This window comes from Cyprinodon tularosa, unplaced genomic scaffold (genome assembly GCF_016077235.1).
Source record: "Cyprinodon tularosa strain WSP-4 unplaced genomic scaffold, ASM1607723v1 ctg214, whole genome shotgun sequence".
In the NCBI taxonomy this organism is placed as follows: Eukaryota; Metazoa; Chordata; class Actinopteri; order Cyprinodontiformes; family Cyprinodontidae; genus Cyprinodon; species Cyprinodon tularosa.
The window spans coordinates 275,067-301,506 of record NW_024038796.1 but is presented as its reverse complement, the minus strand read 5'-3'; the positions used below and the strand labels follow the sequence as shown (position 1 = coordinate 301,506).

At 37.5% G+C, this 26,440-nt stretch overlaps 1 protein-coding gene across 1 annotated transcript; it reads left to right on the top strand.

Annotated features, from left to right (window-relative positions):
* The first annotated feature begins 14,481 nt into the window (after positions 1 to 14,481).
* nkx2.7 (NK2 transcription factor related 7) lies at positions 14,482 to 17,542 on the top strand. The gene is made up of 2 exons (XM_038285772.1): positions 14,482 to 14,940; positions 16,939 to 17,542. The coding sequence occupies exons 1-2, from the start codon at positions 14,688 to 14,690 to the stop codon at positions 17,457 to 17,459; spliced, it is 774 nt and encodes a 257-aa protein (XP_038141700.1). The 5' UTR covers positions 14,482 to 14,687; the 3' UTR covers positions 17,460 to 17,542.
* Positions 17,543 to 26,440: the final 8,898 nt, after the last annotated feature.

The window sequence follows — 26,440 nt, the reverse complement described above, 5'->3', positions numbered from 1 at the left end:
CTGTTTTTTCCTGTTTCCACCTGACCTTGTACACAAACAGGCTTTCCAGGATCCATGCGTGTGGTATTGAGTCATAGGCTTTATTATAATCAACCCAGTCAGTGCACAGGTTCCTTTGTCTGGTGTTTCAGCCTCGGACAACGGTTCTGTAAACCAGCAGTTGGTGTTTGGCTCCTCTGGACTTTTTACAAAGGCCTTTCTGCACCTCTGTCGTGTCAATACATGTGCTCACTTATCTTTGCCATTACAATGCCTGACAGGGGCTTCCATGTTGTAGAGAGGCAGGATATTGGCCGATAATTGGGTGGGATTGCCCCGCTCTGGGAATCTTTCATTGTCATTATTCATTATCAGGAAAGCCAGTTCAGCCCTCATTCAGCCATTCAGAGTAGGTCCTGTTTTTCAGCAGCCAGGTCAATTGTGCTGTTGCTGGAGTTGACAAACTCCTTTTTCCCGCCTGTTTTGTGCCAGAAATTGGTCTAATGTAACATCTGTCTATTTGCAATTTTGCAAAACCTTGTGTACTGTATGTAAAATATGCAATGTAAAATATGCAAAAGGTACACATTTTTTATATACTTTATCTGCATTGTTGACAATTATTACCCTCTGAAGTAAATGTGTCAATCATAATTTCCCAATCAATTGAGGACTAATATAAACCCTAATTTCTTTGCTGTTGTTTACTTTTCTTTAGCATACAACTGAGGCTTTTACAGAACATTTGAGTAGGAATATTGGAAGATGAATACAATTGCAAGCCATATACAGCTGCTGGTCATAAAATTAGAATATCATGAAAAAGTAGATTGATTTCAGTAATTCCATTTAAAAAGTGAAACTTGTATATTATATTCATACATTACATACAAACTCATATATTTCAGATGTTTATTTTGTTTAATTTTGATGATTACAAATGACAACAAATGAAAATCTCAAATTCATCATATCAGAAAATTAGAATATTACTGAAGACCAATAAAAACAAAGGATTTATAGAAATGTTGGCCAACTGAAAAGTATGAACATGAAAAGTATGAGCATGTACAGCACTCAGTATTTAGTTGGGCCTCCTTTGGCCTGTATTACTGCAGCAATGCGGCGTGGCATGGAGTCGATCAGTCTGTGGCACTGCTCAGGTGTTATGATAGCCCAGGTTGCTCTAATAGTGGCTTTTAGCTCTTCTGAATTGTTGGGTCTGGTGTATTGCATCTTCTTCTTCACAATACCCCATAGATTTTCTATGGGGTTAAGGTCAGGAGAGTTTGCTGGCCAATTAAGAACAGGGATACCATGGTCCTTCAACCAGGTACTGGTAGCTTTGGCACTGTGTGCAGGTGCCAAGTCCTGTTGGAAAATGAAATCTGCATCTCCAAAAAGTTGGTCAGCTGCAGGAAGCATGAAGTGCTCTAAAACTTCCTGGTATGTGGCTGCGTTGACCCTGGACCTCAGAAAACACAATGGACCAACACCAGCAGATGACATGGCACCCCAAACCATCACTGACTGTGGAAACTTTACACTGGACTTCAAGCAACGTGGATGAAGTGCCTCTCTTCTTTTCCTCCAGACTCTGGGACCTTGATTTCCAAAGGAAATGCAAAATTTACTTTCATCAGAGAACATGACTTTGGACCACTCACCAGCAGTCCAGTCCTGTTTCTCTTTAGACGCTTCTGACGCTGTCTGTGGTTCAAGAGTGGCTTGACACAAGGAATGCGACAGCAGAAACCCATGTCTTTCATACGTCTGTGTGTGGTGGTTCTTGAAGCACTCACTCCAGCTGCAGTCCACTCTTTGTGAATCTCCCCCACATTTTTGAATGGGTTTTGTTTCACAATCCTCTCCAGGGTGCGGTTATCTCTCTTGCTTGTACACTTTTTTCGACCACATCTTTTCCTTCCCTTCGCCTCTCTATTAATGTGCTTGGACACTGAGCTCTGTGAACAGCCAGCCTCTTTAGCGATGACCTTTTGTGTCTTGCCCTCCTTGTGCAAGGTGTCGATGGTCGTCTTTTGGACAACTGTCAAGTCAGCAGTCTTCCCCATGATTGTGTAGCCTATAGAACTAGACTGAAAGACCATTTAAAGGCTTTTGCAGGTGGTTTGAGTTAATTAGCTGATTAGAGTGTGGCACCAGGGGCCATCAATTTTGAACCTTTTCACAATATTCTAATTTTCTGATATGATGAATTTGAGATTTTCATTTGTTGTCATTTGTAATCATCAAAATTAAACAAAATAAACATCTGAAATATATGAGTTTGTATGTAATGTATGAATATAATATACAAGTTTCACTTTTTAAATGGAATTACTGAAATCAATCTACTTTTTCATGATATTCTAATTTTATGACCAGCACCTGTATTTCAGATTTTTAACAGTGAAGAATATGAAAAAACATATAGCCTTTTCCTTGAACGTTTTACACTTGGCCATTACTGTTTGTCAGTCCATTACATTAAAATTCTGCTGAAAATGCACTGTGGCTATGTATGTGTTATTGTAAAATGAAAAAAAAATTGGACAACTAATTTTTCAAAGCAAAATTAGTTGCTAGGTATATACATATAAAACACATTAAATAATAATAGCACTGTTTAGTGAAAATAGGTACTGATTAATGTGTTTTGCACCTCTCTGTTTCATTTATTTTCTAAAAACATTTAACGTAAAATGAAGGTTAATATATTTGTCCTCTTTAGTTTGAGCTCCTGTAGAGGGGCCCATTGTTTCAGCAAGTCATGATCTCATACAGATAATGCATATGTCAAGTCTGCCATGGAGGTTCCTATCCTATAGCTCTCAGCTCAGCACCAAATTTGGAGATGCTGAGTGAAGGAAATGGCAATAAAAGTGACCACCTTTGAGTGTTATGAGTGTTGTGCTTCTGATTGGGATCTAAATTTGCAAACATATTTTAGTTCATTCCTTTTTATTTACCCTTTTCAAAAACTTTGTTTCAAAAGTCAATTTTTTTTTTCAGTGCGCTTTGTGCAGCATGGCCTGAAACTAACAAAGTATTACATTCTTTGTGGTGAATGCTACAACAGCTACACAATCAAGCATCAATAATTAGAACAAAAATAAATCACTCTGGTTAACGGCAAGCCATGAGCATGTGTTATAAATCCTGCAATACTCCATGAAGGAGGCTGAGGGACACAGACAGTGGCTCCAGCTGAAAATGAACTTAGTTAAACTTAGCACAAAGCAGCTGAAACTGCAGAGCGACTGTTTGGTTTGAGAGCCTGAGGAAAAAGAGGGGGCAGAATGCAAGAGGCTCCGTGAACACTAATCTCAGTCAGAGGGAGATATAATTTCATGCCTATTTAGAGAAGAGTCCTGAAGGGCTTTCTCATCAGCCGTTCTCCCGTCTCATGGATAGGTGATGCAGCAGCTCTGCACGCTGATCCTATCATGGCCCTGTTTAAAAAGACATCCGCTTTCAAACCATGGAAAGCCGAAGAACAAGAAGGATGGACACAAAGCAACCATTCTCATTTTACCGTGTGGTCTCTTGAAAAGTCAGATTTTTTTTTTCTTCTATTCTCCTATTCGAGCCCAGTAACATAGCTGTAGTTGTGTAGTGGGCAACTTTTAAAAGCAATTACATCTTTCAACACAGAGAAACAGCTCGTTGCCAGGAAACATTTGAGGAGAATTTTGACCCTGCCTATTCATTTCGCTGCTTGGACGACTGCCGAGTGTATCACCACCCTGACAATCACAAGCAGAGTAATAATGAATAATGACAAAATTACAATGTCATTATGCAGATGCAATTCATACCATCTGCTTGAGTGTGCATGTGTTTATTTGATGTCCCAGCTTTTTCAAATCAATGCTAGACTATATTTGAGCCATTAAATACAATTTATAGACCTCTCTGCTATGAAATGATAACCCTTCTGCAAATATGCATGCGTCTGAAATCAATGTGCATGCAGGACTTACGTTAAATACACAACATAAATGATTATAGTCTGTCTGATTCAGCTATGTAGGCAAACAAAAAAAACCCACATTGTTTGCAATTGTTTTAACCTCTTGATCAAATTCTGAGAGAGGAAAGCAATGTCCTCATAGTGCAAGCACAGTGTCAGCAACTTGATTGGGAAAATGAACAATGCGCTGTGGTTAATGCAGTGAAGGAATTGCTCCTTCTCTCTCCCAGTTTGTTTTATATTCATTATGTCCTTCTCTTTCCCACGAAACTTGTGGCATATTCATCAGCACTGTGACAAATTAGATGTGCAGTGAAATGGAGTATGACTGAGAGCAGAGGAAGATTAGATCCACTCCAGTCCTACCCAGCAATCACTATTCCTTAATTTCTGTTGGGAAATACCCAAGGACGGGAAAGAAAATTAGATAAAATTTTACTGAAGAGAGCTAGAGTGGCGGGGGGAGAGAGATGAAACAGAGCATGTTCCATCTCTGCCAGAGCATCTGCTTAGAAAAAAAGCATTTGTTGGATTCAAACCTAGTGTAGTTTTTGACTCTGAATATGCCAAACCCATATAACTGAAGCAGATCCAATTTTACAGACATATGCCCTGCTTTGTAAAAGTAATTATATCCCTTAAAACTTTTGAGGAATACCGTATAAGATCACAACCAGAGATTTGTACAGTTTTTTTAATAGATCAAAACAATTTTGCTTGCATGTGAAGCAGAAGGAGAAACACTTACTTGATTATTTCCTCAGATTCAAAACTGGAAATAGGTCCACACTTTGACCGTTACAGACGGATAGATTAACCCCAAAGCTTTTATATCAAACCTTACATTTAAGTTTTGGGTGTAAGCTTAGCTTAGAGTTGTTGTTCGGCTGAAGGGGTTCTTGCAGGGCTGCCCTGGATTTGAGCTACTCCAATAATCCCATCAACTCTGTCTATCTTTTGGCAAATTCAGGAATGATGCTACCACCACTATGTATCTTGGTGGGGTTTCAGGGGAATTGGTGATGTCAGTTTGTCATCACATGTGTTCTGCATGTGGGCTTAAAGGTAAAATAAGTTTTTATCTAAATAGAGGATCTTCCTTCAGACATTACAATCCATGACTTAGGAAAATTTAAGTCAAGAATTCTAATTCATATTTTTCAGTAATGTGGTACTTGGAATCCATTTGATGTCAGAGCTGTGGCTAAGCTGAGTAGCTACTAAATCAGTCTGCTAGAAAACTTTGTGATTTTTCTGACAAGTTTTTTTGAAATTTCATAAGCTAATAAATTCAGCTGGCACATCTAGCATTTTCTTTGCTAAAACTCTGGAATAGTCTTGCGTTGAATAATAATGAACCAGCCCAGTCTCTTTTAATACTTTATTAAAAATACAAACAAAAAACAACTGTTGCACTGACCTTTAACTTAAGCTGAGCCAATGAATTCATCATCAATCAATGTTTTAAAATTCTTTTTTTAATACTTTACTTTTTCTTTTTTTGTAGTACTTATTATTTTTTCTTTTTATTATATAATTTTATTTATTGCATAATTTTGTTTATTTGTTATCAGATATTTACATTGCTTGTTGTTTATGAGAATTTGGACAGAGTTATTTGTATTAAATATGCTATATAAAAAAGAATAATGGGTTTCTTCTTAGAAATTGTCCTGTTAACTCCGCCTGAGTTGTAGATCTCTGCACCTACTCCAAAATCACTATGGGTCTTTTGGCTTCTACTTTTGTTGATATTCTTCTTTCTAAGAAGTGAAATAAAGATAACAGATTCATAGAATTAATAAAATACTCTGACATTTGTAGTAGCAATGTGGAAAAGTTGAAGGGGCGTGAATACCTTTTCATGGGTGCTTCAGGTTCACTGCTTCTATTATGATTAATGTTTTCAATGCTATGCTGTGTCTGCAGTAAAATTGTCCCTTTAATATAATAGAGACACTTTAAACAAGTTAGTCACTTCATTGCAGCTGAAATTCTAACCTGCCAGATGTTTAACTTCTCCTTTTACACCTTAAGATTTACCGGATCTCCATGCTGAGCAAAATGCTAAAAATGTCATATATAGGGCAGAACCTGTTTGATTGAGGACTGAGGCAATGTTCTGATTCCAATGTTGTTGCATTTCATCTATTAATCAGCTCTCAAGTGACAGAAAACATCTGAAGCATTGATTTAGCTTTTTTGTAAATTCTGGTGGTGCATATAGGTTTGAATCATGACCAATATTTGGCATAATGTAATGCAGCAGAGACATCTAGTGGACATAGATTGGTTTTACAGACAGATGAAAAGCAGGCAGGCAGCCAGGCAGGCTGATAGATAGATAGATAGATAGATAGATAGATAGATAGATAGATAGATAGATAGATAGATAGATAGATAGATAGATAGATAGATAGATAGATAGATAGATAGATAGATAGATAGATAGATAGATAGATAGATAGATAGATAGATAGATAGATAGATAGATAGATAGATAGATAGATAGATAGATAGATAGATAGATAGATAGATAGATAGATAGATAGATAGATAGATAGATAGATAGATAGATAGATAGATAGATAGATAGATTTTATTACATCTGTGCAGATCATTTTGGTAAATTTAGTCTTATTTTAAGAATTTATGTTGGTTTTCAACAGATTCTTTTTAATAACCTACATCAAACCATTTTTATTTTTTATTTAAAAACATATTTAAACAGAGAAAGCCTTTACAAAAATTCTGTATCTGTCTAAAATCAAGGTTATGAAAATAAAAAATCACTTAAAAGTAAAATATAAAGTGAGGTAAAAGATATTATGCCAAATCAGTATTCGCTGATTAAACTTTCTCTCATAGATTTTAATTGTGGAATTTTTTAGCCCTCTCAGAGCGCAAGAGCACACAACTGCTCCACCTAAGCCATATTTAGTCATGTGTATGCTAAGACAAAAACAGGACAACTCAGTAGGGAGGACAGGAGAAAGATGCATTTCATACCATATCATAAAAAAAAAATTAAAAAGGGATAATTAAAAAAATTTTGAAAATAGGAAAAAAAGTAATGTTAGTTGCTGCAGCATCAGCTGGAAGCAGATGTGACTGAAAACAAGATGATTTTACAACATCATCCTGAAGTATAAAACATCCATCCACAATTTCACACTTGCTTGTTATAGACTGACTGGTTTGGGCAAAAGTAATTAGTTAAAATGTATAAAGAAGATGTGTGAAGATAAATGGTGTCACTATTGAATATATGTCGTAAAACACAAATCATGCTATAATATCAAGGAGCTAAAGCTCACAAGAGAAATTCTGACAAAATAAAGTTTTAGGCTTTATTGTTGTCCCTCAGTTATTAGCAAAAAAAAAAAATGTAAGCAAAGGTAACATTCTACCTATAAAACGCGTATTTTCGTTTTTCAGACTGTATTAAACGGGTCTTTGAATGTATCAACTGCATGTCTTTTGGGGTCCATTGCCCTTTCCTCTTAGGAGGTTAAGCATATAACAAATTATTTTCAGATATTTTATAAAAATCTAAAAGTGATCAAATGCAGCATGTAGCATACACAGGCAAAAACTGTATGAACACACTACTCAGCATATTGCTTTAGAATAAAGAATGTACAGCACTGACCAATCACCTTGCCCTTCAACAACTATCAACGATAGAAAGTTGTTATTTTAATGTATTTACTTTCACTTCAAAGCAATGCTGTGCACTATGCAGCTCATTTCTAGCCTCCAGGTCAATCTGTCTTAAGTAACATCCCGTCTTAGAAACACACCTGGGCAAATCAAAGAGCAAGGGTAAGAAGGTAAAATGTATAAACCACAAGTCACACTATAGGTGAGATGTCTACCTCTATACTGACACATGAGATATAGACAAGAATCTTTTAGCCCATTAGCCCATAGGAGGTCTCGGTTCTTTTTGCCTTGCTGCAAGTCTATCAACCCTTTCAGGTGCCATCACCCTCCTGTTTTCTTGCATGATGGATTAGGGGTATTGATGGTAAACTGCTTTCTTATGTTACAGTTTAAGGACATGAGGGGGAAAAAACAACAGGAAAGTTTTGATGATTTTAACCAAAAGTACTCAAAGAGAGCACTGCTTCAAGGCTTCAGAGATCACTGTTGCAACGATTATGTAATTAACCCATCAAAATGAATCCGTAGGAATGCCCAAGGCTTTCTCTCCACCTGAGTGTTTGAAGTTCAGCTGTGTGAGTTTCTCAGTGTCAGGGAATGTGACATTTGGGCAGGTGAGTATTGCTTTGTTTTTAGGTCCTCTTACCATTGAGCAAAAGGTAGGCGGAATGAATATTTTACAGTTTGCCATATAAATTTAGTAAACCCCTAACAGGTCTTTAGCTTAGATTATTTTAGGTTTTATCACTTAAAATATTTTAGACTGGGACCTACAGCTGATGAAAATCTGTTCCGGTTACCTAGAAGCAGGGAAATAATCCTTTACTCATGTTACAATTTATACAACTAAGTTCCTTGTCCCATTAGTCTTTCTTAGTCCTGAAGATAAAATGGAAATAAGGATTTAGGTAATGTTAGACGATGTCAATGACTGAGCTTAAGCTTTCTTAAAATTACACTTTAACCTGAAAAAGTTCACACATAGAACAAGTTACAATTACAGTTTTAGTCACATAAGAATTGTGATGTAGGCAATGGAGGAGAGGTGAGGCTGAATTAAATCTTCCAGTTTACATTTTCACCTACTCTTTATTTCAACCCAGAAAGACTCATACAGAAGAAATGCAACAATTAGGAGGTTTTATTGACCAGAGAATTAAAGAATATGGCACTGAGGCCCTGGCATAAAAAAAAATAATAATAAAAGCCAAATGCTGCAGAGACGTAGTTGAATTTGAAGTTGTTGCCAACATGCATGCAGCTGGGTCTAGCGCAATGAAGGCCTAGAAGTGGCCTAGTGTTGTGAATACTTATAAACTGTGCCTAATGCCCTGCAGGGAAAAAAAAAATAAAACCTGGTGCCACAAAGGTCAACCAAACAGAGAACCTAGTGCAGGCAATAAGTGTCATGGTCATGGCCAGAGATGGCAAAAGTACTCACTTTCCGTACTTGAGTAAAAGTACAGATACTTGTGTTAAAAAATACTCTGGTAAAAGTGGAAGTACTGATTAAACTTCTTTACTCAAGTAAAAGTAACAAAGTACAGGCTTGTAAATTTACTTAAAGCATAAAAGTAAAAGTAGAAACCACTTTTTTTCATGCCGTTGCCTACATTTTAAATGGATGTCTGCCAATAGGACTAGATCTCCGTTGTGTTCATTTTCAATCATCTCGTCGTCCATACTACTATGCTAACGCCACCGCCACCAAGCTGCAATGATTTGCAGCGAATGAATACCGCCGGTAACTCCATTGAAATGATTCAAAACTAAAGTAACGAGCCAATTTTTTAAAATGTAAGGAGTAGAAAGTACAGATATTTGTGTAAAAATGTAAGGAGTAGAAGTAAAAAGTCACCATAAAAATAAGTAGTAAAGTAAAGTAAAAATATCAGAAAAATCTACTTGAGTACAGTAACGAAGTATTTGTACTTCATTACTTCCCATCTCTGGTCATGCACCCTTGAAAATGCACCCCACCTCTGCCTCTTTAACATCTTCTCCCCTGGTTTGCCTATGGCTCCTCTAATTCTCTAGCCTCCTCTCCAACACCAGGGTCAGTCTTCGGCTAAAAAGACATCTATAATCTAATTCTTCCTGCGTACGCAGATCAGATCAGCACCAAAGTCTTATTTCTTCACATCAGTAAAACTTTTCAATTGCTGTTTTTCTCAATATAAATTAACCAGGTTAAACATTTAATCATTCCTCGCCCTTTTTTTTCACCGCTTTTGTTCAATGTTTGCTTTAATAAAAGTAATTTACCATCATATTTGGCATAACTTGGCTAATAAAGTAGAACCACATTCATTTATTGATTCTGATGTCTTTTTTACTCTTTTATGAAGGCCTGAGTCCGTCAGGTCGACTGTAGGTCAGCTCAGCTGGTGCTTTTAGTCAAGATCATAATAGATGCCCCTTACAGAATTTGCTTAATAGTTTGAAAGTTATGGTAGATAAAATATATTAGTATTATGATTTCTTTGACTTTCTTTTCTATTTCTTGTCCCTGTGCTTCTTGTAAATGACTGCAAATAAATCTATAGAGTTATGGAGAGTATTTCCATGCCCGTCCTATCAGGAACAGGCCTGAGAGATGATCCCAGACACGCTGGGAGGACTTTGTCTCCCGGCTGGCTCTGGAATGCATCACACTTCCCGAAGAGGAGCTGGAGGAGGTGTATGGGGAGAGGGAGGTCTGGAGTATTGAAGGGTGAAAAACAGCATTTTACATTAACAGTTTATATATTGCTTTTTAGTTTGAACAAAAGGGTTGTATGGTAGACACAGTTGATGGGCCCATGGATGAAGTCAGAGGAAAAAACATTTTCCAGTTAATATCCAAAATATGAAATAATCAAGCCTACAAATTTAGAAGACATGATGGTAGTCCTGTGGTGACTTATGGAGATAAGTTACGGTCCCAACCACAAAACAACTTCTGCTTCTGGTCCTAATGATGTATAATTTAATAGAAATATAACAAATACCTAGAAAAAATTGAAATAACCATGGATTACGTCTTAAAATAATATCATAGATATGACAAATGTTTCATACCTTCATGCAGTTTGATGATACCGCTTTACAAAGCAGCTAACATGTTGTGTTTTGTAGTGTAATGAATTAACATTTTTACATTTTTACTGTCTAAGAAAAATGTGAAATAATAAATGTTAAATACCAAATCTTGCACTATTAAAAACAAGGGATTTTGCAATTCAAGTGTAAAAAATTAAGAGATGTTTTAAATACAACAGCACACAAAATCAGTCAGTCTCAATGTAAAAACATTTTAAATGGAAAACAAGTGAATAGTCATAAAAAAACAACAACATAGGAACAGGTCAGCATGAAGACATGGGAAAGATATAAAATATGCACCAAATGATGTTTGTCTTTAGGCTATGAATCCTTGAACATCCATGCAGTGTCTCACAAAAAGCAACTTCTCTGCAGAATATACTGTACACCACTAAGGCTAAACATGTTTGATTAGCTTTAAAGATTGTATATATATTAGGTAATATTATTGGTACATAGTGATTTAGTGTTTTGATTCTTATTTATCTTATCCATGCATATTATTATTGTGATTAATTACACTTACTGCTTTAAATATGTACATTTCAAATGATGGTTGATGACTTAATGAAAAGTCACAAGATGATATTCCAGCTGATTTCAACATGTTTAAGAAAATTAAAATGAGAAGCAACCTAATGGATTTTGTTTAATACAAAGCAAACGTTTGATCTTCTGCACAGTGAGAAGATTATGGTCCACTGGAGAGCATCTGGGCCGACGCTGTCTGTGATTATTAAAGAATGTTAAGTGCACAAAACCTTCAATACGATTTCAGAGCTAACAGTTTGCCTATGAAGATGTGGAATAGTTTTTAAATCACTCAAGCAATACATTTATAATTGATTTTAAAGTTTATGCACTAACAGGTGAACAGACATATTCTGAACTTTTGTTTTGAACTGATCTGCCATCAATACTGCCATCAGTATTTTATTTCTATTTTTGATATTGAACAATTTGAACATCCTATTGCAAAAGCAGTGCCATTGTCTTACCAGTAAAGAAAAAAAAAATAATAATAGCATATATATTCACAAGAATACACTTAAACAAATATAAGCACACGTTCCTACACGTCCATATTATGTATACTGGTAAACCAAAAGAGGAGAGGAAGAGGATAGGAAATTAACCATTCTTCATAGACAACACAGGCAGAGAATGTCTTATATACAGGGAAAAATGTTATGTCAGACAGAGAACCGATAAGAGTGTTCCAGGCCTGCACAGTAGATTTACACGCTTTGTGTAGCCAATGCCAATGACCTTTCTAAAATAGCAACATCCCTAAAGTGATTTATTCATACTTTTGGTGGTGGAATGTCTATGGAAAACCAGGAGTGTATCATAGTCTTCTTAGCTGCAGTTAGTCCTGTGAAAATAATTTTCCTATGATCCAATGTGTAAGAATGGAATGATAGTTGAATAGAACCAGAGGGAGTTGCATAGGAATGGGAAATCCTAAAATGTTTTCAAGGCTATCTTCACAGTAAATCAATGTTTGAATATCAAATTCATGTCATGATGTGGTCAAAGAAAGACCCAAATGCAAGAAAATATGTTAATAAAGAGAATAAGAAAAACCTAAAAATAAATAAATAATGAATTGGAGCTGAGTAGCACAATAGAGGCACAAAAGCCGAGAACCTCAAGGCAGAAAGACCGGAGACACCAGCATGGAATAAAGAGAACCACCAGGACATGTGGACCATATAATCAAATGGGGAAAAAAACTGGATTACACCTAAAACAAATTAAGATGTTAAGCTTGAAGGATAAGAAAGCATCATCTAAAAAATATAAAGGATCTTAAAATTTCTAAACAAGCAATATCTTAGTATTAGATTACATTATCAAAAGACATGCACAAAAATATTAAGACACAAAGAAGTAGTTGGAAGGTTGTTGGTTTGATTTCAGTTCTCTCTATTGATATTCCTTTCAGTCTGCATGCTGTGTGTGTGATTGGATAAAGGCTCTTTAATGTCAGTCATTCACTAAATACTGGTTTTCATGAATGTTGCTCCTGACTGACCCGCTAATTGTGAGATTAACATTTGTGTTGGACTCTTGTGTGTTTTATGTATTAGTGTTAATATATCAGCAAGAAAAAACAACCAAACTAATGTAAATTGTTTTTCAGATACTAACATCCATCAAGATATAACAAAAAAATAAATAAAAAATCAGGTACTAATAAAATTACTTTAAGGAGTAAGAAAGCTCTGCATGCTTAACAGATTTAGTGAGAGGCAACCAATAATGAACACATAAATTCCATTTAATTTGTGAAATAGTAAGCCATGATAACGAGGCATTGGGTATTACAGATATTTATATGAGTCCTGGATAGTCTTCCATCTCTCATTATTTTAAAGGTCTATAAGATAAAAGATGTGTTTAGATCACTGCTGGATTCCGAATCAAAACCATAATCAGTTGAGTAGAATTAAAAAGCAATAAATAAAGCTTGGTTTAATAAAAAAAAGTAAAAAAAAAAAAAATACAAGTGTTGTAAAGATGGAAAAAGGTCAAAGATACTTGCCTCAATAAAAGTATGATTTATAGTTTCCTAACTTCATTGGCCAGAAGCTTTTTTGTTTTGGTTTTTGTTGTTGCTGGTATAGGGAAATCTTTTTTATTCAGTTTAGAACAATTTTCATAAAAATTATTTGGCCAAGTTTAATGAAGTTAAACTCGCTTTATTTGTGGGTAAAAAGTCACTGGATGTTTGTAGTTCCAATACTATGATATGAAGATTAAAGCTAAAAACACATGAACTAAAAGAAAAACATACGCTCCTTACATAACAATTAACTTTTAACATCCAAATGTCACTCTAAATTGTTCATTTGCATCAGCTATATTTGCTGAAAAGTAAGATAATAAGAAAATTATTCGAAAAGCCTTAATGGTCCCGGGGCTGAAATTTGGACATCCCTAATTTATATCAATAGAAGCTCTTAGTTAAAGTATGGACATGTTATAAGATATATTTGTTCTTAGAAGTCCTCATAAGTCCTGTTTTCTTAATTAATCTGTCATTAGCTATAGTTTTAAGATGAGTTTAAAATGAAAAGCTTTTGGACAGTTTTTAGTTTTAAACAGATCTTCATTCTTAACCGCCTCAGTGACAGATATTGGGAAATGTTGACAGATGTTTTAGGAACTGTTAGATTGTTGATTTCCATGTCTATACTATAAGGTTCTTTGAAGAAAACAGCCGCGCGGTGCAGGTCCCTATAGATCTCACCCAGTGGCTTTGCGTGTTTACCGTCTCTGTGGACGCGCGCGCGCGCGCGCGTGTCGGCCTCAGTCGAGCATTGCTGGTTGGCGCCGCTGTCTCCCCACTTCCACAACATCAGGTGTAAAGTTACTGTTTGTTGTGGCCTGCGAACGCTAATAACATGGCTGCAAAACAATGTCGGTGGTAAAGCTGTGCGACATCATCAGAGATCAGTCAACCCTGCAGCGCTGGTTAACTGACCAAATTATAGAGGGGAAAAATGTATTATTCTACTCCATTTTATTCTAATTTAAACATTTTTTAATCATGCCATCTTTTGTATGCATTTATCTTAATGTTTATTTCTTTCAGTCTATTTCTGAATGACTTAATAACTAAAAAGAAACTTTTTATTCAATAGAACTACTTTTTATGAGCCACACACCTTTTCAGTCCCTCCTATACATTAATTGGGCTTCTTAATTACAGCAGACAGAAAGGCGGATATGTAGAGAGGTGTTCCTGTAAGATGAGAAGATGGGGGAGCCACAGAAGTGTGCGTGCAGTCTCCCCGGGTGTTGGTCCCCTATGTCTGAGCAGACTGATATCTATCTCACTTGTTCATTAGCAGGACCCTTGACCAAACCAATATCTTCCAGGCCCTCACTCAGCAGTCAGTGAAGAGATCCGCCCGGCAGCATCTCAGGAGCGCCTTCAGCAGCACCGTGCGTAAAAAGATTCAGAAGCGCACAGAGGATGCATCCAAGCTCAACCACCTCGACTCCATTTTCCGTGAAGGACATTTTAAAGCTCGACTACCAGCAGAATGAGTATGAGCATGATCTTCAGATGAATGATCAGGTTGTACCGATGCATCAACATCAGCTTGTGTGTTCTGCGTCAAACATCGACGGGTTTTACGATTCCCAATCTAAGAGGTGCGTCTCTAGGCTGCAGGAGAAGCTCGATGCGCACAGATCAGCAGCAGCAGAGGAGATGATTGAAAAAGGTGAGATAATCCTGGGAATAAACTCATTATAACACAAAAAACTAATTTAGTTTGATCAGAACATCAAACCAGTTTCACATCTATTTTTTTTCATTTAATGAATTATACTTTATTTTGAAAAAGCATATAAGAATTTTCTTGTTAAAGATAGATATCTTAAACTGAACAAAAACATTATTATAAATAAGTAAAAACTGATAAACTATCTCTAAACATTTTTTCTAAAAAATGCAATACATTTTTGTCTATTTGGTCTTTATAATGCGACATTACATCTGGGGGGTTATGAGAGAAATGGTCCAAATGTAACTATCAAACTTCAAAACAATGTATTTGGGTATATTCTAATGAATACATCTAAGAAAAAACACTAAATGTAACTAAAATGTACTAAAATAAATAAATAAAACTCAAACTCCTCTTTAAAACATGTGTAATTGTGTAAAAATTAATTCACTCAATTAGGAATTTAAAATGGTCAAATTAATTAGTTTGGTTACAAATTTTCTGTTTTATTTTGATTTTAGAGACAGCTTATTTCCAATTAAGATTTTATTGATCTATGAAAATAGAAAAAGAAAATTCTGACTTCATAATAGTCAGCTTTAGCATTTCTCATTCCAAAGTCTCCTTTTCTAAGCTTTTAAATCCCACCATCTTCAGCAGAAGACAAATGAGCTATAATCGCAGTTTTAAAGCTTCATTATTGGTAGAAAAAAAAAAAAAAATATATATATATATATATATATATATATTTTTTTTTTTTTTTTTTTTTTTTGTGGAGTTTTATCGTGGTTCCCTCTTTGCATGGGAATCATCTTAAACAATGCCTTGACTGCCCTTAATCCAATCATGTCTATCCTCCAATGTTGGAAAGACAAAAAATATAGTAAATATTTTGTAACTGAGGCATTTATTGTAATGAAATAGTAATAAGCTACTAATCTAGTCCATAAGAGGTTTGGAAAGCTTTTCTCAGACAGCCACAGCTAAAATCTTCACTGCAAAATGCTGCAGTATTAAACACGTATGTTTGGTAGAAAGTTTTACTTTAGTGTTAAAATTATTGTATACATGTAAAGGAATTAAATAAAACTATGTTTAAGCTATTTAAATGAAGTATTCAAGAACAATAACTACATCAGTAATATAAATTAGACTATAGCAGCCAGTGTTTCTTTAGCATTCCTACTGCTGCTAAACAAGATAAAGCATGAAGGAAAAGCAATAAATATTTCAAAACAGTCTTTTTCATTTCCTCATTGTTGGGTCTTAGGGACTGATTTATTTAGTAACTTTAAAATAAATAATAGATAATCCTTCTTCTTTCCTACTTAACAACAATAACACAAACTTGACTGAGGAAACATCTTCAAATTAATATTTGTGGTTAGAATTGACAATTATATGTTAATATTCTGAATATATAGGGCAGCTACTTTTAATCAAATAACCAATAATTAGGCTCAGAAAGTGTTATTTTTGCATTTTTATGATCGTTTTTAGGCATAAAGGTCAACTTTTGGTCATGTCATTTATTACAAAGATGCAGAAACTGTTTAAAATTACAAGCCTAGTTTTAGTCTTTCGTTCAACAGGATACATTTGTATACAAAACTTACATCTTTGCTCCAACACAGAGAGCAGGATGCATTGTGAATGAAAACGTAAAATTATGTCAGCCTTACCGAAAGTGGATGGCGCTGAATGAAGCCTTCAGTTGAATCATAAAGAAAACATGAAGGTTTTTTTTTTTTTTTTCAAAGTAAACCATTTCAAACTTTTAGAAAAATGTAACATTTATTAAATATCATCATAAAAAATGCCTAAAAAAACGAAAAAAGGACAGAAAAAAATTAATATATTTTATAAAACTGGGGAAGTTATACCAGAATTGACATCAGACTTTGTATATTTTTATTAGTTTCCATTGTTATAATTAGGTTATAATAAACCAAAAATGGCTCAATTTTTTCCTTTCTTTTCCCCTGGTTGCAGATGTGCGCGGTCCGGACTCATCACCTGACTGTAACCGTGACCCTAGAAGCGCAAACAGGCTGCGCAGGAAGCCCCGGGTCCTCTTCTCTCAGTCCCAGGTGTCCGAGCTGGAGAGGCACTTCAGGCAGCAGCGCTATCTGTCCGCCCCGGAGAGGGAACAGCTGGCCCAGACTCTCAGACTCACCTCCACTCAGGTCAAAATCTGGTTTCAGAACCGGAGGTACAAATGCAAGCGGCAGAGGCAGGACAGGTCTCTGGAGCTGGCCGGGTTCCCACCGGCACCGAGGCGCGTTGCGGTGCCAGTTCTGGTGCGGGACGGGAAGATCTGTGGCGGTGCTCCGCATCTCTCCGAGCCATACAACGTGATTTCAGGACACTATAACCCAGCTATCGGATGCGGAAGCAGCGACCTGTATGGCTACAGTTTCCACGGCGTGTCCACCATCAGCAACCAGATGACAGACTCAATTGAGTCAGAAGGGATGATTCACCATTTTCATGGGTTCTTTGCAGGGTGTTAAAGGCTGGTTATTAAATGTAAACATATGTCTACTTTTTTGCTTTATATTTGCCATTTATGATCCATTTTTTACAAATAAATTATGAAAATTAGTTTATTTCTTTATTTGCTTCTCCTGAAGTCCGCATGGATGCGCGTTACGCATTCATACGCATGCGTTAATCAAACTTGACAACAGTCCGGATCTGAAAGCGTTTCTAGATTTTATCAAAGGTAACCATCGAAGAGCTAATGGATGAAGTGACATCTGACCTGACAGTGCAGCTCTATCAAACCAAGCTCATTATTGTCCCATTCACAAACCCGGAGAGTCGCTGATAAGGCAGGGGTGCCTGTCCTCTCCCGCGGCTCTGCTTGGTAAACAATGCAGCAGACAGAGTGGCTCTTAAACGTTTTCAAACTTTCAATCAGGGACTATCCGCTCTGGCCGGATCTGTCACTCAATCATGAGCTACTAGTTCCAGGAGTGCATGAGCCTTTTTTTTTTCTCAGGTTTGAACAGATAAAAAGGTTTCTCTCTCGACAACCAGTAAGAAGTTGCGCTTTGATGTGACTTTAAATGGTTTAGGCTTAAAGAAAATGAGCACTTCCGGAGGAGCAGAAGGAGCATCTCTGCCACAGAGATAAGAAATAAGCTGTAGACAGAGAGGAGACGGACTGATCAGATAGTAATGGGTGAGGTGGAGGTGGGGCGTTAGGTGTGTGATATCTGCCTTTTTCCTAAATATGGCAAATCCTCTCAATCCAATGTTAAACAATAAAAGTTTAGAATAGAAACACAATAAATATCCTAATCACAAAAACATCAGAATCAAATAAAAATAGGCATGATTATAAAGACGAATCAAGGAAAGTTTAAAGAAATGTTAACACTACTGTTGTCCATTAGTATGGAGGGAGGGGTATTGAATGAAGTTTAATGTGAATCTCTATTTGCCACATAGGTTGACCGAATAGCACACAAAGCCAGTTTGAAACAGATAAGATGGTTTCTACTTTTAACCTTGTGTTCTCTTGCATAACAGACTATTAACATGGATCAATAATGTAACCTGCTGAATTTGGGGACTTTATTAGCCATTTTATACCTAAAGGTAGCACTGCATCACCGTATACAAAAATTTCATTTTGTGGCTTTTGGTCTGGACAGGATTTATGTTGCATTCATTTATGTGCAGTCAATACAAAGTGGGCACTTCTGAATGCTTAGTTGCCCTTCCCTGCTGCTGTGAATATGGAGGTCAGAGTCAGCCTCTAAAGGCTGTTATTCAAACTGTCCCCATGCAAAACAAAAGAAAAAAATATATATAATAATAATAATAATTATATATATATATATATATATATATATATATATATATATATATATATATATATATATATATATATATATATATATATATATATATATATATATATATATATATATATATATATATATATATATATATATATATATATATATATATATATATATATAATGTATGCTTGCAGTAATCTTTCAAGTTTAATGTTGCTCTACTTGAACTACAAGTCTACTGTTTAATGAAAATAATAATAATAATAATAATAATAATAATAATAATAATAATAATAATAATAATAATAATAATAATAATAATAATAATAATAATAATAATACATTAACAGCACCTTTCTGGACACTCAAGGTCACTTTAGAGAAAATATAAAAAATAAATTAAATGAAAGATGAAAATACAAAAATACAAATACATAAAATGTATCTAACTTAATCCAAAAGCAAGTTTGTAGGTATACTATTAGTTCATATTACTGGTTTTTCTTAAAGTATACTTTGAAGTACACAGAAAATTACCTTCTATGTTTGCTATTATTTTACTAATAATACAGTTGTACAAAAACAAATCCAGGCATTTTATTTGCATTCACCAAACAATGACAGGTTAAATGTTGAACGGAGTGTGGGCTGGGATTGAAATGCAACACACCTCTTTTCCTTTTTTTCCCCCTCCTCTCTTCTTTTCCTCCTTGCTACTTGACACTCATCCACCATCCTCCTTTAGATTGGGAACTGATTATTGTTTTAAAAGTGTTTCTTTATGGTTGTCTGCTGCCCATTTGACATAAATCCTTCTAAACTCTTAAAAAAAAAAAAAAGAAAAGAAAAGAAACTGCCCAAATCTCAGTCTCTGTTAATTTCATGTTAAAAATTTAAAGTAAATTTTCACAAATTAAAGAACACATCCTAAGCAAATCAGCACCAAGTTAAAAAATATAATAATCCTTGCACCACAGTACCTCTAAAAAATGTGCAGTCAGGGAAAATCCAACAGGCTGAATGTACATTTTATTTTCTTAATAAGAAAAGCTGAACAATTTACTACAACAATTAACAACAAACCCTGAGGAAACCCTTATTTGGAAAAATTTTGCCATACATTTTAAAAGTTTGTTTCATAATTTGTTCTCCAAATAAAATAGTTAAGTTAATATTTTGTCCTGCAAAAATTTTACTTTTTTATTTAGAATCTTTGTTTCATTTTATGATCCACCTTAGAAAACGCAGCATATAAAATCTAATTGATCAATTCATAAATCAAACAGCATTAAAATGCTAAAACTATGAAGCTAAAATAGTGATAATATTGATAGATTACAACTGAAAATAGTTCTAATAACTGTGCAGGGTATAAAAGCTTTATAGCAGCGGAGCAGTCCCATTTAATGGTTTTCACTTTATAATGCAAAGAGACCAGAAAATAGTTTAAATTAAAATAAAACTTTCTCAAACTTTGTGCTCTACCTATTTTCTCTTTTGAAGATGGCTTACTTTGAATTAATAGATTAAAAAACGTGGTTAAAAACTGCTATGATTACAATTTGTAATGCCTTACAGGCAAAATACTAAGACCTTAAAAATATTTCAAAGTTGATCTTTCTCCAAGAAAAATTGCATTATGTATCATTGTATTTATATAAAGGGATAAACATAAACTGAATGACTGAAATCTTTCTCAGACAAAAGGAAGGGGCCTAATTACATTGTTGTAATGCGGGTTCATTTAAACAGAGGATGAATTGAGTCTGGACATCAGTCATAGGCCTATTCATATTGAACTAAATCACACTGTCCCTTTAGCTTCATGCTTTAATGCTTTGCTTTTATAACAGTTGCTTTGATGTCAGATAAGATGTTTATGATTGAATCTGAGATGGTTTACAAACCAAACATCTGCACTGTTTACGTCTAAATTAGACAAAGAAATGCTTGGTTTTACTATTAAAATCTCAATAAATAGTATAAATGCAAAATATTATTTCCTGAAAGGTATTTTTGAAAGCAATGTTACCAAGCAATGTTGGTAAATCATGGAGCTGTAGGATGCTATGGTTTTGAGGTTTGAGGCTCCCTCTAGTGGAAACTCTGGTGGTAAGTGCCTGCCTTTTTACACAGAATAATCCCTCACATGTTAACATAGGTATCTGAGAAGAATAAACATTTAGCCACTAGAGGTTTGATGTTAGACATCCAGAAGAAGCACAATTAAAGGGAAAATATTGTTAGACGTTTTATAAATCCACATTCTGAGTATATTAACTAGCTTGAAATAGTAATAAAACAATAAAATATTACTATTCTCTTAACAAATCAGCCAGCTTTACTTTTAACCATGCAGAGCAAAGTAGGAAACTTTTGACTAAAGTTTTAAATTAAAGTGTCATTTGATTATTGGAAAATAGAAAAAATCCAACTTGTAAAAGTATAAATAAAATAAAAAATCTATGGTCATTAAATTCATGTGAGCAGTTTATGCAAAAGCAGTAAACATGTTTCCAATTGTTCAACAAAAAGAGGGGTCCTTCATGCTTAAACAACAGAAAAAAATACTTAAAGGTATAGTGGAGGATTTTTGTGAACTTTGAAAAGACTCTCCACTTAATAAACAAAAAATGCACATGCACAATCCTGTATTCGCTCCTGAGAGGGAACGCCTATTAAACGCTTGTGAGAGTGTCCTTAACCCATTTCTCCTTGTAAATGGTAAATGGCATGTATTTATATAGCACCTTTATTCAAGTCAGGAGACTTGACCAAAGCACTTTACACTACATTCATTCACCCATTCATGCACACACTCACATACTGATGGTGGCAAGCTACGTTGTAGCCACAGCTCTGACAGAAGCACCGTCTGTTTAAAAGTTGCTGTTTGCATCACTCATACAACTTTTTTCCAAAAGAAGAATAACCATTTTCCCACTACCGGTATGTCTGACTCAACGCCGGTAAGTGAAAATGGGGATGAGCACGTAGGGCGGTGTTACGTAAACATATCAACAGAATGATTGACAATTAGGAGGACCAATTATTTGGATGATCCACCCGGAAAAAGAAAATTCTCCTCTTTACCTTTAAATGCCATAAATTTTAGCATTAAATCACCTGCAAATATCTTAACTTTGGTCATTTAGATTTTCTGGATGAGCTTGTGGGAGTGAGGGTTTCAGTGTAATTAATAAAAGAATGTATATTTCACTAACCTTATTTTCAGCCTTATGTATTTTATATTCACCAAACAGGTAAGAAATCTAATTCAATTATTTTCACTAAAGATATTTCTTTAAAATATCTTTGGGCACATAGATGCATCCATCCTGCTCAAACCTATGAGAATATTTCATAAAAAATCAGTAAATTATTCTCAAACCATCAGTAAAAAGCTGAAGAATAGTGCTATTTTAGCTTAATGTTGCAATAACTACATTTCTTTCATTATAGAAAAAAAACTATGAAAAATAACTCTATATGTTTTATTAACAGAGCAACACCTTGAGCAAAACAGGGGAATCTTGACATGATTCTAGAGTTGACTCTGGCGCAGACACAACACGAAACTGGAAGCGGTTAAGAAAGTTTATTGAAAAGTTTTGACAGAGAGATAGTTTTTGGATCGGCGAAGATTCTCAGGAAACAGCGGCTTAATCAGGAACTGCACAGAGAGAGAGATCAGTTAGATTCGGGCTAGGGAACTGAGTTAACTAGAAAAGATGCAAACTCCTTACAGGTCGATGGAGAGCGGAGCAGATGAGGGGAGGTTGGATGAGCCCACAGAGATTGAGTTTGGCTGAGTGTCGGGTTTCGACTAGAGAGCTCCAGAGGGTGGACAGACAGGTGAGCAGCGGAGGATGGATCCAGGAGGACTGAGAAGAGAACCGGCTTGGAACTGCAAGGCTTCTAGGGAACAAGGAAGACAAGGAGGTGAGCTTGAGCCAAGACACAGAGTTCAGTTTAAGAAGAGCTAGCTGGTAAGTTACCACTGCGTGGAAATTAACCGACTGGCGTCCGTCCCAGGAAATCCACTCCTCTAAATACTGCTCCCTGATTGCGTCCAATTGGAACCAGCTGGAGGCTCTTCTGGGCTGGAGACTCTGAGGAGGAAAGGTAAGAGAAACCCTAACACAGCTCAGCACACAATCCTGAGGGCCCAACAGTACCCCCCCCTCAAGGGACGCCACCTGGCGGACGAGCAGAAGAAGACGCTGAACGGCGCTCAAAGTCAGAGATGAGCGCGGGATCCAGAATGAAGGAGCGCGGAACCCAGGACCGCTGCTCCGGACCATAACCCTCCCAATCAACCAGATATTGGCAACCCCGACCTCGGGGACGGACATCCACAATGCGACGCACAGTGAAGGCAGGGTGGCCGTCAACGATCCGGGCGGGTGGAGGGGGCCTGGATGGAGGGCACAGAGGGCTGGAAGACACTGGCTTGATTTGGGAGACATGAAAAACGGGATGGACCCGAAGGTGAGAAGGGAGCTTCAGGCGGACAGTGGTAGGACTGATGACGGCTTGGACCGAGAAAGGGCCCAGAAACCTGGGAGACAATTTCCGGGAGCACCCCTTAAGAGGAAAGTTCTTAGATGAAAGCCAGACCTTTTGTCCAGGAGAATAAACTGGGGCAGGGACGCGTCTGCGGTCTGCAAACTTCTTGTTCTGGGCAGCCGTGCGGTTGAGGGCTGCTCTGGTCTGGTCCCAGATGCGGCGACAGGCCTCCATGTGGCCCCTTACAGAGGGGATGACAGCGTCTGGAAAAGAAGAGGGGATGAGGGATGGCTGATAGCCAAGAGAAGCTTCAAACGGAGACAACCCAGAGGCAGCGGAGATGTGACTGTTGTGGGCATATTCAACCCAAGGCAAATGTGTGCTCCAGGAGGAGGGGTTGTTGGCGCAAACGCAACGCAGTGCGTTTTCTAATTCTTGGTTGAGCCTTTCACATTGGCCATTGGTTTGGGGATGAAACCGGGACGTGAGACGAGATTTGGCTCCCAGGATAGAGCAAAAGTCCCTCCAGACACGAGAAATAAATTGAGGACCTCGGTCTGATAGAATCTCTGAGGGGATGCCGTGAAGTTTAAATACATGAGAAAATAGGAGGCGAGCGGTTTCGGCAGCAGATGGAAGCTTGTTAAGAGGAATTAGGTGGCAGGCTTTGGAAAATCTGTCTATGACTGTCAGGATGACTGTCTTATTTTTAGAGATAGGAAGACCAGTGACAAAATCTAGTGCTATATGTGACCAGGGCCGACTAGGGACTGAGAGAGGCTGCAGGAGACCAGCTGGAGGGCGGTGAAGATTTTTTCGACGTGCACATGTGGAACAGGCTGAGACAAACTCCAACACATCCTTGTTGAGGGAAGGCCACCAGAAATAGCGGCGGAGCAAACCAATGGTACGGCTAGCCCCAGGGTGACAGGAGAACTTAGAAGAATGAGCCCATTGGATGGCCTGAGAACGGGTTCTGGCCGGAACATAGAGGCGGTTTGGAGGTCCCCCCCCAGGATCGGGCTCGGCCTTCAAGGCTGCTTCAATGGCCCTCTCCAGATTCCAGGATAGCCCCCCTACCACGCAGGATGGTGGAAGGATCGGCTCAGGGGTTTTAGAGAAATCATCTGAGGCAAACTGTCTGGACAGGGCATCAGGCTTAATATTGCGTGACCCAGGACGATAGGAGATATTTAGGTTAAATCTAGAAAAGAACAAAGTCCAGCGGGACTGCCGGGAGTTAAGCCTCTTAGCGTTCTGGAGGTAGGACAAATTCTTATGGTCAGTCCAAACAACCTGGGAGTTCTGAGCCCTCTAGCCAGTGTCTCCACTCTTCAAGTGAGAGTTTGATGGCTAGGAGCTCTCTGTCTCCAATGTTATAATTTCTTTCAGAAGGAGAGAATCTTTTAGAAAAGAAGGCGCATGGATGGAGCTTACCATCTGCTGGGGACCGCTGGGAGAGTACAGCCCCAACACCAGTATCTGATGCATCTACCTCCATGATGAATTGAGCCGAGGGATCAGGATGAATAAGAATGGGTGCCTTAGAGAATTGGGTCCTGAGCTCAGAGAAGGCTTTCTCAGATTCAAGGGTCCAGATGAAGGGTCTCTTGGTGGAGGTTAGGGCGGAGAGGGGAGCGGCGATGACGCTGAAGTTTCGTATGAACCTCCTGTAGAAGTTGGCAAATCCAAGAAACTGCTGGAGCTGCTTTCTGGTTTCAGGGGTTGGCCAGTCCAACACTGCCTTGATCTTGGCTGGATCCGTCTTCACCTGTCCACCCTCAAAAACAAAACCAAGAAAAGAGATTGAAGGAACATGAAATTCACACTTTTCGGCCTTAACATACAGGCGATTCTCTAGCAAACGGTGGAGAACCTGTCTGACGTGGGTCTTGTGTTCCTCCAGATCTCTGGAAAAGATCAGGATGTCGTCTATGTAGACAAAAACGAAGATGTTTAGGAAGTCCCTCAGGACATCGTTTACGAGGGCCTGAAAAACTGCTGGGGCATTAGAAAGACCAAAAGGCATGACCAGATATTCAAAATGACCGATGTGAGTCTTGAAAGCGGTTTTCCACTCGTCCCCCTCCCGAATACGGACCAGGTGGTAGGCATTTCGGAGGTCGAGTTTAGTGAAAATGGTGGCTTGGCTTACGGGTTCAAAGGCGGCGGATATGAGAGGAAGAGAGTATTTGTTTTTGATGGTGATCTGATTTAGTTCCCGATAATCTATGCAGGGGCGGAGAGTCTTATCTTTTTTCTCGACAAAGAAGAATCCAGCCCCAACTGGAGAAGAGGAGGGACGGATGATACCTGCTTCAAGAGAACTGTTAATATAGTTCTCCATGGCCTGACGTTCAGGTCTGGATAAGTTGTATAGTCGGCCTGAGGGAAGAGGGGCGCCAGGAAGAAGATTGATGGCACAATCATATGGCCGATGAGGAGGCAAGGAGAGGGCTAATTCTTTACTGAAGACGCGTTGTAGATCATGATAATCTGGAGGAACTTTAGAGAGGTCAGCTGGAGGTTGCTGGGGATTGGACACAGAACTGTGAGGAGGGAGTGCTGGGCGGAGACAGCTATTAGAGCACTCAGGACTCTAGGACTCAATGCGGGATAGAGGCCAGTTTATTTGGGGGTTATGTCTGATTAGCCAGGGGTAGCCCAAAACCACTGGGGAATTCTTAGTGGGAAAAACCAAAAATGAAATCTGCTCGTGATGGTTGCCTAGGGACACAAACTGAAGAGGGACAGTCTGATGAGTAATGGTCTTGAGAGCGCTGCCATCTAAGGCTGACACAAAAATAGGAGTTGGGAGTCTTTGAACTGGAATCTTATATTGGTGAACGAGATCTGGACTGATGAGATTCTGTTCAGAGCCGCAATCCACTAGGGAGAGCACAGGGAGGCTTTTATGGTCTAGGCAGATGGATGAGTGAAAAGTTAAGCGGAGGTTGTCTTGAATCATGGTTTTGCCCGCCAGTACCCCCAGATTTACTGACGGGCAAAGGCTTTTGGGCGAACCGGACAGGTGGAAATAAAGTGACCAGAGTGGCCACAATACAAACAACACCCTGAAGACAACCGCCGTTGGCGTTCTTCAGGTGAGAGCCGAGCTCTGCCAATCTGCATTGGTTCAGGAGAAGGTGGCCGAGGCTGAGACTGAGGGCTAG